The sequence below is a fragment of the Manduca sexta genome, chromosome 26, assembly GCF_014839805.1.
Source record: "Manduca sexta isolate Smith_Timp_Sample1 chromosome 26, JHU_Msex_v1.0, whole genome shotgun sequence".
Taxonomy (NCBI): Eukaryota; Metazoa; Arthropoda; class Insecta; order Lepidoptera; family Sphingidae; genus Manduca; species Manduca sexta.
This window is the reverse complement of record NC_051140.1, coordinates 19,842,736-19,860,961: the sequence shown is the minus strand read 5'-3', so window position 1 is coordinate 19,860,961 and position 18,226 is coordinate 19,842,736. Positions and strand designations below refer to the sequence as shown.

The 18,226-nt window shown below is 35.0% G+C and overlaps 1 protein-coding gene across 1 annotated transcript in view; it reads left to right on the top strand.

Moving 5' to 3' along the window:
• LOC115446872 (lachesin) overlaps positions 1 to 18,226 on the top strand; it is an 89,142-nt gene that overhangs the window by 38,619 nt on the left and 32,297 nt on the right. The window contains exons 4-5 of the mRNA XM_030173680.2: positions 14,391 to 14,598; positions 17,482 to 17,643. Coding sequence (XP_030029540.1) covers positions 14,391 to 14,598; positions 17,482 to 17,643 — 370 coding nt within the window. The remainder of the gene's footprint in view (positions 1 to 14,390; positions 14,599 to 17,481; positions 17,644 to 18,226) is intronic.

Here is an 18,226-nt window from a genome sequence, read left to right as displayed (position 1 = left end):
TAACAGTAATATTTAAAAATTCTTCAAAATTATATTCATTAGATTCATTAATAGAAAAATAAATAGATATCTATACTCAAGCAGTCGCATCTATGAGCTGATGGAACAATGTATAATTTATATTTATTTTTACAATACATTAAAGTTCATCAGGGATTGATTTAAACATAAATAATTCCCGTCAAAAATCAATGAGTTCGTTAGTTATGCTTCAGCGCCAATTTCGAAAGGATCTTCATTTTTCACTATAATGAAAACTGTAGTTTTACTAACCACGCTACCTCCTCTGCTATGTACGAACAACTAAAATTAAAAACTTTTATAAAAATATCGTCAACAGTAAACTTAAAAACCAGTTCTCTCCCGGGGAGGTCCGACCGCTCTCAACTATATAATGTTCCGTACTCACACATCAGGTCGCCGCGCCGGGCCGCGCCGCGGGACCGACGGAAACGCTCGGCTTCCTGTGCCAGATTTCCCCTGGGATCTCGCAGGCGATGCCTTAGACACGCCAGAGGAACGATGTTGATTGCTCCCACTTTTTGATTGATTCCAATGTCGTGAATGGATTTAATTCGAGAAGGAGAGGGGGGATTCCGTTAACTTCCTTTTGACTTAAGTTTGCGAAGGCTTTTAGGCCGATTTATTTAGTTTCGTCTTGGAAATTACGTTCGTATTTTAATCAGACTCCGGCTACGGTAGGATCTAGGTCGAATAGATAGGATAGACGTTCTCTTTGTATTAGATTTTACTGAAAGAAAAAGTGGCTAAGCATGAATGAGAAGTAATTATCACGATTAATTTAATAAATAAAGCCAACAGACTTTATATGTTTCTGACGCTACAATAAGTTGCAAGTTATAATATTTTGCCGGGTATCTTTATGTGGGATAATACATTAAAACCCATACTGAAATAAATCATTGGGAATAATGACAACACAAGATTGCATCCTAATACGGGAAACGAACCCGCGTCCTTTCGTAAGACTAAAACAAGTAATGCAGGTAAAAATTATCTAAGCCTGTCAATACAAAAATAAATAGAGTAAAAACCATTTTTTTACTTAACAAAGCAAACTCAACACCAGTGCACTTCCGTATTGAGATTTAACTAACTGGTAAAACAGCCCTAACAACTTTATAATAACAGGAAGTCATTGGTTTTGATTCAGTATAAAGGTTGCTTCACACCTATCGCTTCAAAGATATTACACACACAACCTGAATTTATAGAAGGATGGAAATTTAACAACATAATGTTTTATGCAGTACATTTTTACAAAATAAATAGTTTTTAAACATGTCTAACAAACTTTGTACTGTTTAACCCATTTGCTATGAGCCGACAGTGGGTAAGATCGTTTATAGAAATCGGGCATAAGCCGGCTTTGTACGACTCCTATCGGGCTTCGAATAAATCGGCACCGGTAATTTTAATATCCGAACAGGCGATAAGTCTGCCCCAACCATAAACCAATAAAGTAGGATCTGGGTAAAGCGGGCTATTTTCCGCACCCTTACCATATTTTCTTAACACTAGCTCGCAGTAATTAGTGGGGCATGATAAATATCGCTGAAGGAGTTAGTGCAGTAATTTCAGCCTGTATTTCAGTAGAGCACGTTTATTCATTAAGTTCAACGTCACCGGTACAAAGGCTACGCGGATATAGTAAATTAGGTGCGGGTATGCGGGCGACTTTTTGTCGCTATTTTTTTTACAGCAAAATGATAAAATACGTGAAATGCTAATAGTAAGACTAATATTATGTACAATGATAGTCCATTAACCAAAAAAATGCTTCCTAAAACTTATTATTTAAATATTCCGTGTTCAATATTATATTATAATTTTTAGCAATATACGAAAAGTGTTATGGGATATAGTATTCATCACGTAGAACCGTTTTCATAGATAAGTCATACTAACCACATTAAGTAGTATACTTCATTCGATTATTTTCGAGACGGTAGTGATACTTGCTTAAAGCCCCTCCCCGAGGGGCAATTAAAAAATTCGTATTGTACTTAGCGGCGCGCGATTGTCAGGCGAAAATATGCAAAGATGTACAAATAATTTCATTAAAAAAACAATTTTAGATCTCTTTGAAAAAATGTTAATACTAATATATTCCTTATCAAATTGTCAATCTGATACAGTTAGCGGCATATTAAAATATTATGTAATATACATACATACATAACATCACGCATTTTATCCTCGAAGGGGTATGCAGAGGCGCAACTAGGGCACCCACTTTTCGCCAAGTATGTTCCGTCCCATGATGTGATAGGGGGCGAGCCTATCGCCATATCGGGCACAAATTCCAGACTCCGGGCTGATACTCAGCAGAAAAACCCAAATATCACTTTGCCCGACCCGGGATTCGAACCCAGGACCTCAGAGCGCTATTGTACCGAACATGCAATACAACTACGCCACCGAGGCAGTCATATATACAGGAGGAGATACATGGAATTAATAATTGTAGTGGCACTTTCGTTATGAAATCAAAGAATCAATACTTGTTTTAAAAAAAAGTAAACCAAAAAAGTTAAATTACTTATTACAGAAATGTGTTGTTTAAGTTTTTTGTTATATTATGTATTATAAATTTCAATTACATAGCTTCTAAAATAAATCGTTAGCACGCCGTTTTGCTGGGAAAAGGGTCTTAATCTTCTTTATAATATCGGCAGACTGACAAATCAAACAAGAGCTTTACAACTAACATTTCAGCTGTCACAATGGTAACGAATAACAAAACAGAAACTCCCGACAGTCCCCGACTAATCGCGAAACAAATCGGTCGACTAGTCGCCCGTCTACACCACCGCATCTAACAGTTGCAGTGAAGCAATTAACTTATTCATGAATGCTCGGGATGAGCGCATATACGTTTACCCTCCTCTACGGTAACGTTACTTCAAACCAGTTTGATCAATATCCCAAACTTTTGTGGATTTGTGGTTTGACTGATTAACTGACTTTTTCTTGTCTAAAAGTATTCTGTTGGAAGACTTTACTTACCGAGGCCGTGATATTTATTATAATATGTATTTCTCTACATGAAAATACTTGCTTACGGCTCTGTTTCGAAATTATTTCTATAATAATCTTGATTTTAATATAGAATACGAGTATTCACTCTTGTGGTCATCTAAGCGTATTATCATATTTCTAAGCAAAACTTTCATGCCAAACCATTACTCGATTACTGCTCGAAAGGACAGTCTAAAACACGGCGGAACAAACAAAAACACCACTAAACAGGACGGAATCAACCGAAACACTATTTAAATTATAATGATTCCTGTGTAAGTCGATTATGACTTCATACATCTCAAGTTGACAACCATTAAGGTTAAGCAAACCTTCATAAAATAGGCCATCGGGTATGAATACAACCAAGCAAGCGAAGTGTTCCGTCATTCAATTGAAGATCCTTGCGCACTCTCTTATTTCTAATTAACGTAAGTTCCTAGGCAGATGTTAGATACTAACGCCGGAACAGCGAGAATGTCTGTACAAGAAACCTTTATTCAGTAATTCTAAGGAAAGTAAATGCTAATATTTTTTTAATCAACTTTAATTAACAATTGCCCTTAATACTATGTTATTATCAGTTATTAACGTATTAAACTGTGTTCCGGTTTTATAGCTAGTATGATTACTGAGCACTTTAGCCTTTATGATACGGAATCTTATGATATTATCGATTTAATTTCGTACCTTGCAATATTTTAGTATTTTTAATTCATAATTTTACGTCTATTGACATTACTGAAGAGACGCTTAATTTAAAAAAACGACATGCACATTGCAATACTTAGGTTATATAAAAAAAAAAAACAAAAGCCATCATTGTTTTGTAACAATGTGTAGTATACATATAATTAAAATCAGTAAAAGCAAAATAAAGTTGTAAAGAATTCATTGCAAGTACAGAATACATTCCTGTATCTGCCCGGTGAACACTCTAGAATCCAAACCAAAGCCAACAAGCGACGAGCCAACAGAATCCAATTCTAATCTCGCAAAATAAACCAAACTCCGTCATATTTCCCCCCAAGTAATTAAGTAGGGGGAGTTAGGGTTGTAACGACTCTGAAATACATCGCAATGTTACCATTACTTATTCATGAGTGGTGGTCCTAATTATTTATTTTATTTTATGATTGCTATTATCGCGGCTGAGATCGTAAACTAGCGCCTCTCGTGTAATTTCGCTCGTTCTGGTTTGAAATTGAGATTAATTTTGGTAATGTTTAATTTGATATGTAATTATATTGATTGCTGGCGCTGGTAAAGGAGATTACTGAACTGCTTTTGCACAATCAGTTTATGAAGGAGTTGTAACTTCTTGATGATTCAAATGAACATTTTATTTTATTGCTGTTTTCCTTAAATCGACTATTGGAAGATCCTGAATAGTTTATTGATAATTATTTGTTATACCAATAAAGGGTTAATTGCATATGGCATTGTGGAATAAATAACAAAAATACTCGAATATTAATGAGTAGTTTATTCAAATGTCGGATTATTTGAGGACTCTTGATAATTTATTTATACAGAACAAGTTATTATATTATCCAAATTGTAAATCAAATTGCCGATCAAGATATCCAAAATATAGTGCAATCAGTCACATCCCGATCACCCTTTCCTGATATTGAGTCCTGAAAAACATTGAGGGTAAATTTTGCCGCTTTAGGAAATTGAAATCTACTAACCTCACGCTTATATCTTCAAAGGAGTAAGCAGTGGTGAAAGTAATGCACCTACTAATCAAAGATTTACTGACTAATTTGGATACGAATTTCAACACCGAAGCTATTTTTCCAAATACTTGTTCAACCTGGCATTCAACTTCGGTACTTCACGGTTCACGGTCAAAGGCCACTAAACCAATGACGCGATTGGAAATCCATCTGGTTATATGTAGCGTTGGCAAACTGCGTTACAATTATCCAAAGTGGTTTAATTGAAAGGGAATGTGGATTTTTAATTGTTAGGTGTGGTTTCCGTCAATAAGTGACAACGAATGTTTAATTTTATTATTAGGGGTTACTGACAAACATTTCTAATATGTGAGTAAAGTAATTGAATGTAATTGATTGCATAATTTAAAACATTATGTGTTGGATGATAGAGTTTATAGTAAACAAAATATGGATAAAGAAATATGATCTCTATTAGGCTCTCAACTTTGACCATTACATTGCTGCTAGGCACAGGTAGCTTTTATTATAGAAATCCCAGAAGTGCGAGCAGTATTCTATACCCGGCCGTACTTGCTCTTTATACAAGCGATAGAGTTGACCAGGCGTGCAAAACCAAATGTACTTTGTTCAAGATTCCAACCCTGCATACTGTGGCAGATATTACGCCTTCGATGTGATTCCTTGGATTCAGATCACAGCGGATATACACACGAAGGATTCGCAGGGCATTTCGCAATGAGAGTTGAACACCCTAAAATTGCATACACCTGCTTGATTAAAATGCCTTTCCCACGTTAAAAAATTCACTGTATAATTAAAAAGGATAAAAATAAGCTTTTTGTTAATCAGAGACATGGTGTTACATTTTATCAAAATTTATCAACCTGTTAAGTGGTTTCTGTGTTTATACAAAACAAACGTTGGAAAAATCCCATCACCTGTAACATAATTAAATTAAAAATATATATTAAGTAATACGATGTTTTTATGTTTAATGCTTTCGGCCAGGTATTGATAATTAAACGAGTAACACGCCCATTTAATTCATCGTAAATTAAACTTCAATAAGAACGTTATAGAAAATAATAGACCAAAATTTAAAAACACTCTCAACCCTAGAAAACAAAACGCTTCGCAGTAAGACCATAACTCGGACGTATCTAGACGTAACACAGACGAGGCTAAGCTAGAGTGCTAGACTCCTGGATCGATGTACTGAGATAGGGTAAATCTTACTGCCGTTCCAAGAACAAAGATCGGACTGAAAGTGGAACGAATCTAGTGTAAAGGCAGTTTGAAGACGTAGCTTCTTATAAATAACATTTGTAGTGGAAATGTCGAAATTTGTACTCGTTGCGTGTCTGCCTAAACCTTCGAGAATAAAGACTTGAGCTTATTAATATTTTTAATTAGCAAACAATTATTGTAATAATATAATAACTGTAATAGATACTCGTATATTACGTATAATAAATCACATTCTTAGTTAAAATAAATTCATCGTCAATTGCAGTTCTGATTTTATACAAGAATTTGTTGTACATGTCGGAAATTCAAATTAGGTACTTGACTTTCTAGTTCCTACACTCAGACATATAAAACAATGGCTTATTACACAAAAATGTATGGGCCGAAACCACGGCCTGTCGTTTCACTGCTGGCTTTGTACACTAAAAAAAAGAAAAAAAGAATCACTTACGTAATTTAAAACAAATCGGCTCTTTAAAAGGCATCAGATCGTATCGGTTGGAGGGATCGTCGAAAACCTATTTAATAGATGAGGCCGAAAAAAATGGCGATATGAGGGGACCCCGGGCGGGACCCTAATCAAATATACCTTTGGAGCTCGGTCCGGCCTACAGGTTATGTGGGGTGCTTTAGTGATATCTTGATATGTTTTGGAAAAGGAAGTGATATGAATGTGTATTGATCGGTATCTGAGGCTCTGATGGGTTTACAATTTTTGGGAAGCATTTTGTCTTTCTGTATTTATTTATTGAATAATATTCATTCTGTAATTTAGAAAGATGATACGAACTCAAAGTTTTTAAATATTAAAAGAATAGCAGAGTTTTAAAAGTAAAGATGTCAAGACGTGTACTAGGTAGAAAGTCTCACCTATGCAATAGTTTGTTTAATGTTTATATTTTATCATTTTGTATTTGACTTTATTTATTTATTCTAAACTGCCAATTTGGGCGTGATTTTTACTTTTATACTAGATCCACTAAGAAATAACAAATTAAATGGTTACTAATTCAAAAAACACATGCGAGTTTTCAAATGATATTTGAATCCAAGTTAGCATAATGCCTATAACCCACTAATAAGCTTATGAATCGTGGTTTCCTTGTACTTCCACCAACTGCTAAGGTCTAGTAGGCTTATCATAATGTAATGCATGCAGAACCATCAAAGCTGAAACGTAGCCATGGCGAGCCGAGATAACAAAGCATAAACATGGCGTAAACACTAGGCGGGCAAACACTCCCTCTCCAACTTACTGATCATTTTGTATTGAGCTGTATGACCGTCACACGAGGGTGAAATTTATGACACCTATAGACATGGTTTGTCCGTACAACTTTTTGCCTTATTTTTTTTTCGTAATTGTTTCTCTATCGTCAAAATAATCTATTATTTAAAGCAAGTTATATTGCGTATTACTTTAAAAACGTTGCAATACGAGCTAAAATCGGACGTAGTGCGACAGTAAACGATAAATCGCAGCGCAAAACACACAAGCCAGAACACTGCTACGGCGTAGAGTTTGAGTTACAGCCGGATTAAGCTAACCTGCTAGGTTACTCACGTGTCCTTTACACTAGTCGTGCTTGAAACCTACTACGACAAATTTTGTGCTTTTTTGTTAGTGTTTTGTTTTTTTATAGACGTTTATCTATATTTTGATTCCTCTGTAACAAAATACATTTAACATTTTTATATTATATTAAAACTGCATACTGACTACAGAAACAGTTTTATAAAAATATACTTACATTTAAAATATCATTAAGTGACCTTATATTTGACGTCCCTTCGCGTATTGTAATGTCATCAATAATGTCAGTAATCATAATTTGTACTACAAGGTTCTAAAGAGTTTTATCGTAGATTGTTTTTAATTCAAAACTGTATCTCGTAACAATGCATATCGATAGACATGATGCTTACCAGGCGAGCTGCTATCTCGTTTCATCATTTACCAGTACAACTATGGTCAAGAGACTTTCCCGACCTCACACCCACCACTACAACTTCTGTAAGCCAGGGTCAGCAGTGGCACGTATTTTATGACACCGAGCAATGAAGCTGGGCGAGTCTCAGGGAAAACTAATATGTCATTATTCAGCAATGAAATTAATCAAATAGAAAGATAGGGAGGAGTTGGAAATATTAATTGTCCACTTCCCTCCAGAGTAATGCGGGTGACAAAATCATGATGTAAGGAGGCGATTTAACCTCAAGGATAGGGACGTTTACAACTAGGTAAGCTAGTTATAAAGCACCACGGATAAAATTACAACTATGGTCAGTGACAATTCAGAACTACAGCTACATGATATATGTACCAAGATCTACACAGTTGTGTAAAGCTTAAGCGGCTCTTTCCGAAATTGCTAAGTATGTGGTGGTAAAATAAAAAGGGGGAAAGAGGCTTACGGTTGGTTTCGGGAGTGCTAAGTTTGGAGTTATGCCGGCTTGTTTGTGCACGCGCCTGCTACTTGATCGGGTGATGGATTACATTAGGGCTGCCACCTTCGATATTACGATTTGAAAATTACTTACAAATTGAATTAGTTATTGTTCTTGAGCCCTTCCTTGTAAAAAAGTTTCCGCAATTAAAAACTTATTGCTTCTCGTATCTTTTACCTCATTATTCCCAGATAAAAATAAATATTAAGCATAAAATAACAATTAATTAGTCACAGTCGCAACATTAACAAACATAATGTACTAAAATAATATTTTTAAATAATAAAAAATAATATTTTAAACTGTTATATATTTTAGTTATTTTATTAGTAGCATTGTTTATCGATATTATAAATTTATATTCAGAACTACTACTGTCTCTGTATTATAATATATTTATTTTTCAAAACTTAATAAAGTGCTCAAAATAATTATGAATTAATCTGATGTAAAATTAACAGCTGGCAGCCCTACGTCGTGATGAATTTGGGAACAAAAACTTTTTGTAGAATTGATTTGGTTTTTGTATGTGTTACATTAACATATTTGGAACAAAGTTTCAAAAAGAAGAGTTTAGACAAGCGGTTCAGAGCAGAATGGCAGATAATTTGCTGTGCGCAAAATTATTTTAAATCTTACATTGATAATATTAGAGTTTGAATTTAATTGAAATAATTACAATTTATATACAGACAAAAAAATCCTAGCATTGTGTATGCATTTGCCTCTTTTAAAACAATAGCAGCGGCTAAACAAATACAAAAATTAAAAAGCACAAACTCCTTCTAAAGTTGATACAACACACGAAATAAAGCGCTATATGGAAACGAAATTAGAGGATGTTTTCAATATTTTGCAAGCAGCGCGCTGTTTAATAATGTAATTACATCGCCCCGGGATGGAACGGCTCGTCGGTGCATCTTCACTATCACGTCACAGTATTTTCGACGACACACTACGAAAATATATTTCGGTGCTCTGCGCATTTTCGAAGTAATTGCTGGGAGGTTAGCGCACTTGCCGTATTTTTTTTAGTATTTTTTATTAATATAATATAATTTGGAATTAAAATACCTTAGTAATTCTAATTAATGATAGCAGTGGCGCTTAATATTATTACTTCTGGTAATTCTGTCTGAAATAGTTAAAGTTACTATAGTATCTCACTTAGTATCTTTTCCAAACAACCGTTATTTTAATAACAATAAAATTATACAAATATCTCTTAACTTGAACTACATTCAGTTTTCTTTACATGCAACTAAAAATAGCATTAGTGCCATTAAAACCGTCGCCATGCTGTATTCTTGTTGCAACATGCCCCCGCTTTATTTTGTTCCTTTTTTATTTTTTATTTTTGAAGCTCTAGCTTTTGTTATAATCCTGAACACCAAGGAAGGAAGGAAGGTAGCTTCTCGATCGTCTTTAAACCGTCAGGTCGTTTGGTAACGCTAAGAATAAAACAAAAAGATAACGGTAACAATGAATACATACATCATAATTCATAAAATATATGTTTCGTTTTTAAATTTATTAATGACTAAGCACAAATATACAGTAATGATAAATAATTAAAAACTACAAAATTAGCATATTATACTCGGATTTTACTCTTAAATAATTGTAAACATGTAAAAACTTGCACAAACGATATTGTATTCCTAAAGTGTTATTATACTACCAAACTAAAACGTAAATTTAAAAAAAACAAACTAAACAAGTCAAAAGAATCAATTAACAAGGTGCAAAGTCGCTCAATAGCTTAACACCTCAATGCGAACCCGATAAGCGGCTCGCGACAGCTCGATTCACGGATTAACTGTTCTTCAATGACCCATAACTCAGTCGAGAGCTAATAGAGGCCTGAGTTCACACTCGGCACCGCTTTATTATACCCCGGAACTGGGCTCAGATAAATTATGACGTCACTTAATCATAAATTCGCCAATCGGAGTTAATAGGGGGAATGTAAGGCCCCCCCAATTGATTTATGGCGCTCTTAATTCATGTAATCTGATATTGTAGTCTTCGTGATTGCGCTTTGATTCTTTGTGAGGATTTTTTCAGTTGTTAGGTCTTGATATTTAGGTAGATTAAATCATTTCTAAGAGGGTGAACTATGTAATTGTTGCTGCCACGGTTCGCCGAGTTCGTTTCCTACGATGTGATAGGAGAAGTATGTACATATTGCAAACTAACTTCAGCTATAAATAAGTAGTAAATATTATTTTTTTATAAAGTTAAATTGATACAACTACTATTTCGATTCTAAAAATACTTCGACAAAGTTAGTTATATTGTCCCTAACGCTATAAGCTATTTCATAACAAACTTTACGAGACTGCCAGAAGCAAGTCAGTTAACAGTTTTTACAAAAATGTTTTAAGCCACAAAAAAGACAAACACAGGGTTCACTCTCCCTCTTTGATGCATGCTGCATGACGTAAATGTTATAACGCCGTACCCAAGGTACATTTCCCTTGGCTTCTTAGCGTAATGTACCTGGTTTAGTGTAAGAACAGTTTCTTTTATGTAAGAAGCAACGAAGTGGCGAAGTTCATATAACCCGATTCCTGCCGGCTTCGCTTTATGCAGAATTTTGGTAGAATCTAATTATCAGCACGATTTGCAAACTGCATTTATGCATATATTATTGTGTCAAATTACCTGCTGTAAAAATAGGGATATTTTGCCGATTTTAAGGAAGGAATTTAATTAAGATTAAGAAATTATTGAAAGGGCATAAATTTTATTCACCATGGGAATAAATATCACGTCCGTTATCACACCTCAACAGGTTAACCCTGTCAAATTTGGCCAATAAACCATTCCACGTATATATAATATAATATAATATAACTAGCTCATATACTATATACTAATATGCTTTTAGCTCCTTCCATGTAGCAGTCGGCTGCTGAAATGTCCCCTAGGAGCCATACAATTTTCCGGTATAAAAAATAACTTACACCACTCTCCGTCACATAAAATGGAATAAACATAACGATCTGTTTCTCCAATATTGCGACGAAGGACAAACAACACGCAATTCGCATAAGTTTAAGGGTGTTGGAAATCGAATCCCAATCGTAATATTAATGAGTCGATAAAAAAAACCGCGGTCAATAAACGCGCCGGATCTTACCGCATTATATATTCAAATACAAAGGCTCACAAAAGCAGATGCCGTCTGGAGTGAAGTGAGGTAAAATATGCATGATATTGACTACAGCAGTGCGCAGTGCGGCACTGCGGATGGCGTGAGCCGAAAACGCTGTTTAAGACGATTCTAAGATTCGGCAGGTGATTGACGAAAATAATATTATTATTAAATATACGGTTGTTTTATGTTTGGTTGTTTGTTAGAGATTTACGCAGAAGTCCCTCAATGGATTTGTATGAAATATAGATAGACCACATCCGAGTTACCATAACTAAATAAATACTTTTTATAAAGATTACGTCTAATCCAGTAAAATAATTAAACGGTGTCGAACTCAACAAATAGCTCATAAGAAACAAGCCCACATTATCATTAAAAAAAAATCGTTTAACAGTCAATATTCAAAGCCGAATATAAACGGGTGACAGAATACCACGAACCTGAAGAACGAAAATGCTTCCTCGCCCTCTCGGTCGAATTTAACGCGGCTGTGACTTTGTCAAAGTAAACAACGATGCGTGGAGTTAAGCTGGTTGCACAGTTTGTCGTCTGGTTTCCAAATTGTTTGGCTTATCCCGCTGTTTGTGCCTATTGCGTATTTGGGACGTATGTGTTGGATTTTTATTGACTTTGGGAGTGATATGTTTGGTTTGGATACAGTTTCGGTGTGTTGGGGTGCCCGTTTTCGTCTTTAGAATTTGATGGTACTCGAGGTGAAATGAGTGTGACTAGCGGAGGTTCCGTCAATCAATATAAATTAGTAAGGTAAGGTAACGGAACATTGACAGTTGAAGTGTACTAGATTGTATATTTCAATTGTATTTATCTTTACAGTTATGAATCCGTTTACCGGAAAAGAATAAAAATATAAAATTCGATAAGAATAAAAAAAATATATATACGAAGCAGTAAAATATAATAAATAATAAAGTTCAAACCATATTTCACTCGGTTGCTGACTGCGCCAAAATTGAAATATCCGAGTAATTAATCTAAATGTTATAGAAACTTACACCTTGCCACATTTTCTTAGAACAGTTTTTATTAATCAATTCAAGGAACGCTAACGAAGTTCTTCGTAATCTTCTGAGTACTTCAAGCATTTCAATTCCAGATAATCCTTTACATAATTTACTAGGTGACAGAAGCCATCTAAGACTGTGAAAAAGAGCTAGAAACAGTCCCCCGGGCGTATTGATTGAAAACTGTTTGTCTGCATGATAAATGTTGGAGACGTAACAAGAAAAATAAAAGCGTCGGCTGCCGACAGCTCCTGAACGTAATGAAGTATCCACCGCTTACTTGTTTACATTCGTTTATCGATCTTTCTAGAAATTTTAGATCTTAGCAGGACGTAAAACGAACTAATGTCGTCTGATAGGTTACTGCTTACATCCAAAATGCTAGAGAAATTATGGGAACGCCGAAACGCGAATTTACGGTTGAAAATACGAAACGCAACAATAAAAGTGTCACTATGTTTTATTTGAGAGAATAGCATTGCACAGTCGAGCCTTATTCACGCTTTAGAGAAAATTGGCTACAACCTGGCACCTAAGCACTTTGACGTCTACACTTTTAGGCCAAGAATTATTTTAAATAAATGGTAGGTTCATTGGTTTTATTTTTTAATGATTAATAATATCATTATAATAAGAGTATTTATCGTCTACATAGCAATCAACAAGCAGAAAAGTAAACATAACATACATGTACATTTTTATTAGATATACTTGAATGTCTTTAATTATAATTATAAATATTACACTTTATGCCAATATGCATCGCATTATCATAGTAGGCAATAAAAATCAAGCCTGCATTTAACCTCTCCCTCCAGCCCAGTGATAAATGTTTAGTTTTAAATTCTCCACTAGAAACCGATAAAATTTCAAACATAGAAACTTTATTGCGATGCTTTACTGCCTTACCCGTTATTTATGCCGACGGTAGCGGAGCTAGCATGCCCTGAACTCCATAAATTCAGTCTAACTCTATCGGAAATTGAATTTAAACCACACAGTGATGTCCTATTATACGCTTAACTCAGCTGATTCTGGATTTAGTTAATCAGATGAAAGTTTGGCTGCAGGTGGGCTGCTATTGTGATGAGAATTGATTTGTTCGTGTGTGTGGATTAACTGCAATAGTTTCAATAACATATCATTAATAACTTTAAGTTTATTTCTAGCGTTGTTGTATATTGTGTTGCGCTTTATGTGAGTTCTTTGTTGGGAATGATTTTTATTACTGTATTGGTTAATTTATTTATTTAATAAGTTACACCAACCGCATACATCTGCTTAAATCTAGAAAACATTGAAAATAAACAATTGGCTGATATGCACGCCACTTACAGGAATACTCAACATTTGCAACATAATTTAAATAATGAGTATTTCTCAAAATAAACACACGCAACGAGACAGTCTACATGAAAGAACACTACGATGCCCCCTTATTCCCTTCCGTACGTCAATACATTCATATTATATGTTATATGATAGTAAGAATAAATTTAAAAAAATAGACAATACTGTAAATATCTGTAACATATTGTCTATTGAATAGAAATATCAGTTATAGCTGCTGTAGGTTTGAAAATTACAGCCTCTATTCGCAGAATTCCTTGCCATAAATTGCGAGGATCTTGTCATTTAATTGGACAAAATTTCTATTACTGGATACCCGATTCAAAATGAAATCGAAAATTTCTTCCGTATTTCATAAAGCAAGATTCAACTTCTAGAACTATAAAACTTTTTACTAAGAAATACACAATTTTAACTATTATTTGTTCGCAGGTGGCGTGGATCCACATAGACCGTCAGATGATCCTGACGATCCACCGGCACGTGATAACACGCCTGGCGCGGTTCAGCGTGTCGCACGACAACGCGATGACCTGGTTGCTGCACGTGAGCCAGGTGCAGCAGGAAGACCGAGGCTACTACATGTGCCAGGTCAACACCAACCCAATGATCAGCCAAGTCGGCTACCTGCAGGTTGTTGGTGAGTCGGCTACAGATATAATTGGATTATGGTGTGAATAATTTTGTGTCCTCTCGTATAAATCTGCCTCAGTGGGGTTGTATTGAATGCCCATAACGACCACTTCATTGAGCCCAGGGGATCGAATCCCGAATTGAGCAGCGATATTGAGTTCTTCTGCTCAGTATAAGCCCCGAGTCTAGAACTTGTGCCCGATATGAAGATAGGTTTGCTTCCTGTCACATCGTGTGACGCAAACTCTACCTACGTTTTCGGCGATAAAAAGGTGTAATGTGTATTTTTTTTTAATATTATAAATGCGACTGTGTTCTTTTCTTTCTGAAATGTATAAGGGACAATTTTAAAAATAGATACTTTAATTATAGTTCGAGTAAATTACTTTTTACCCGGAAAATGCTCGGGTACTGTAAAGCTTATTCCCGGAAAAACCTTTCAAACTGGAGAAACCATGTATAATATACGAGGATAGTATAAAAAAAACTCAATGGGCAGAACAGTGTCTGATTTCTCATGTTCATTAAATGTTTGAAAAAATTATTACTGTAACATTAATATTCTGTATCCATTATAAACTACAGCTAAAGGAAACTAATTAAAACTTCCGAACCCATGTAGAATCTGAACAGGGCTCATCATTTACTTATTCTTAATTAATAATAACATCATTCAAAACACCGGTGAATGGGCGGTACCACTCCTTAATTGGTTCGGCAAAAACAAGTTTGGGGTTTCTAAGAAACCCCGCAAGATTTGCAGGGTAATGTGAATCAGATTTGAAATATTTTTCGTAGGATTTTTAACATCGTTCTTTATTATTTGATTTTACGCTATAAAACATGCAATAGAAAACAATCATTTTAGTACTTTGCCAATATTATGTTTTTGCTAATTGTTTTTGAGATGAAATTTTTTTTTAAACTTGTAGACCAGTTTGTCTGCGGCAAAAGGTTAGCGCGATTGAATAAGTAAGTCACTTGATGTTTAATGATTGTCACCAGGCAATTTTGATTCCAAATTATAAGATCTGTTTGGTGAATGTCTGATATCTAAAGGGAATGAACACAATCCAGTAATTCCAACTAGTTAGTGCTATTTGTAATCTAGTATGTGAAGTAAACTAAGTATGGTAAATTCACCTCATCGTATATGATAATAAAAGCATAAAATGAAGTGTCAAACAACGATAGCTTGCGTCTGTGTTTACAAGAACAATATCGATCTTCTAGAATATTCAAATTGAACAACATTTTTTTAATCATAATTTCCATACAATAATACAACAGACCATTAACAAAAGATAGTTACCAACATTGAAACAATATAATCGTATCATTAATTTTTACGACACAATTACACATGTATTCGCCCAATTGTATATTAACAGAGTCCAATGAAATCTCTAGCGTGGCGGCGCGCCAAAAGGTTCCGCTTCGTTTGGGCCAGATAACGCTATCTGGTGACCAGTGGCTAGTGGACACCGGTTCTCAACTAATGCAAAGCGCCCTCGAGAGGGTGTTTATCGCATTACTGAGTGCAGAATAATATGTTGCGCATATTTTGAAAATTGGTGTTGGTGGTTTAATTATAGAAATGTTGTCTCTAAATTGTCCTTATTTGGTTGGTAAATTGTTAGTCTATTATTTTAAACACTAAATGATAGGATAAGCTCACTCGTCTACTATTAATTCAATGACTGTCCATAAAGTGCAGCAACACAATGCTGTAGAATGTAAGACGTTGCATAATATTGACGTGCACTCGACATTCTGGATACGAAGTCTATAAAATCCTGTAATCGCACTAGATTCAATATCCTCCAAAGAGACCACGTCAACGCTGTTTGTCAATAGAAATAAACAGTGATAGCTATCGGTATTGTCTGCACCATGACGTGTACTTCTACCGCCAAAATTAAAAAACTTCTTTTGTCAGAAACATTTGTAGAAACACAATACGAAATATAATTGTTGTTCGGAATTGAGGTGAATCCAACGATGGCAACCACTTTTATGTTAATTACAAAGGACGACTTTAGAGAAGCGCCGCATCGAAGTTTGAGAAACTCAACGCACGAGTACGTCAGCTAAAGTGTTGGGCGTACCGTCCCAAATCACCGATAGGGGCAACACTTAGCATTTTATATGGCTACATCTTCCTTCGAGTTTTAAGTGAAAATGCGCCTTGGGGTGCCCCCTTTTAACTTTGCCCCTTCCATGCTGTTTTATTACTTGAGCATCGCAGTTGTGGGCAGCTTCGAGTTTAGAATTTTTATTGTATTAGATATTTTAATCGACAAGGGTGTTGTTTGTATTCTGTGGAACTTTGTTCATTTGTTTTTATGTGTCTTTAAAAAGTGTGCAAGTTTGTCGTTATTGGAAGGGTTATGAGGCGAGACAAAGAAACAGTGTTTTTAATAACCTTACTTGTGTTATTGTTCTGATAACGGACGTAAAGTTTTCTATCTCATGTTATCCTAATAATACGGGTTATTTCAGTCAGCACACGCAACGTTCACAAAATATATAAATACTTATTTAATACCTATCAGAAATACAACACGCCATTAATAGATTTAATCAACTAATGCTGTTTCGAATTCACGTTAACAAATGGTAGAAATCAATCATCTTTTATCGTCTTCTTATCTTTTAGTTTTAATAGTTCTATCTTAATTAGGTTTATGTACTTATTTAAAAAAACTGTGACAATATTCTTTTCCCTAAAAATCATAAATACTATATTTTATTCTATCTTCCACCATATTTCTTGAAATTTTAATATTTTGTTTTATATAGTTACATCTACGTCGCAAGCTTAAGAAGTATCAAATATTTATTTTATATACGAGTAGATATTATTTACTAAATTATTATTTTTTACCAGTGCCACCAAATATTTTGGACGAAGAGAGCACGCAGTCCGCTGTGGCAGTGCGAGAGAATCAGAACATAAGCCTGGTCTGCAAAGCGGACGGGTTTCCTGCGCCCAAAATCATGTGGAGAAGGGAAGATGGACAGCCCATATCCGTTGACAGAAGAAAGAAAGGTATCTCCTTAATTTAACTGTATTATATAATAAGATTTGTGAATTATCGCTTGCTTTAACGGTGAAGGAAAACATTGTGAAGAAACCTGCACACCTGAGAATTTCTCTATAGGAATTTCGAAGGTGTATGAAGTTTACCAATCCGCACTAGGCCAGCGTGGTGGACTATGGCCTAATCCCTCTCAGCAGTAGAGGAGGCCCGTGCCTAACAATGGGACAGTGTTACAGGGCTGACATTATTATATTATTATAAAATAATATTTAATTTTATATTATCTGATCTTTGAGAAGAACTGGAAAATAATAATGTGGGAATAGGATGAAATGGAACGGAAAAGTAGACGGTTGTAGTAAAACATCATATACATAATCGTCTGTCACTTGAAAGGAAATCTATGTTAAACCCCCTCAAAAAACGCAATATGGAGTTCATTCTTGAGTTATACGTAGAAAGAAATTTCAATTGCACAGCGCTAAAATTCACTGAGCCTCTGAAATACCGTTCCAATAATTTCGGTTATTTATTGGCAGTCGTGTGATAAACGTTTGTATTGTAAATCCGTGGGGCAGATCGCTAATATAT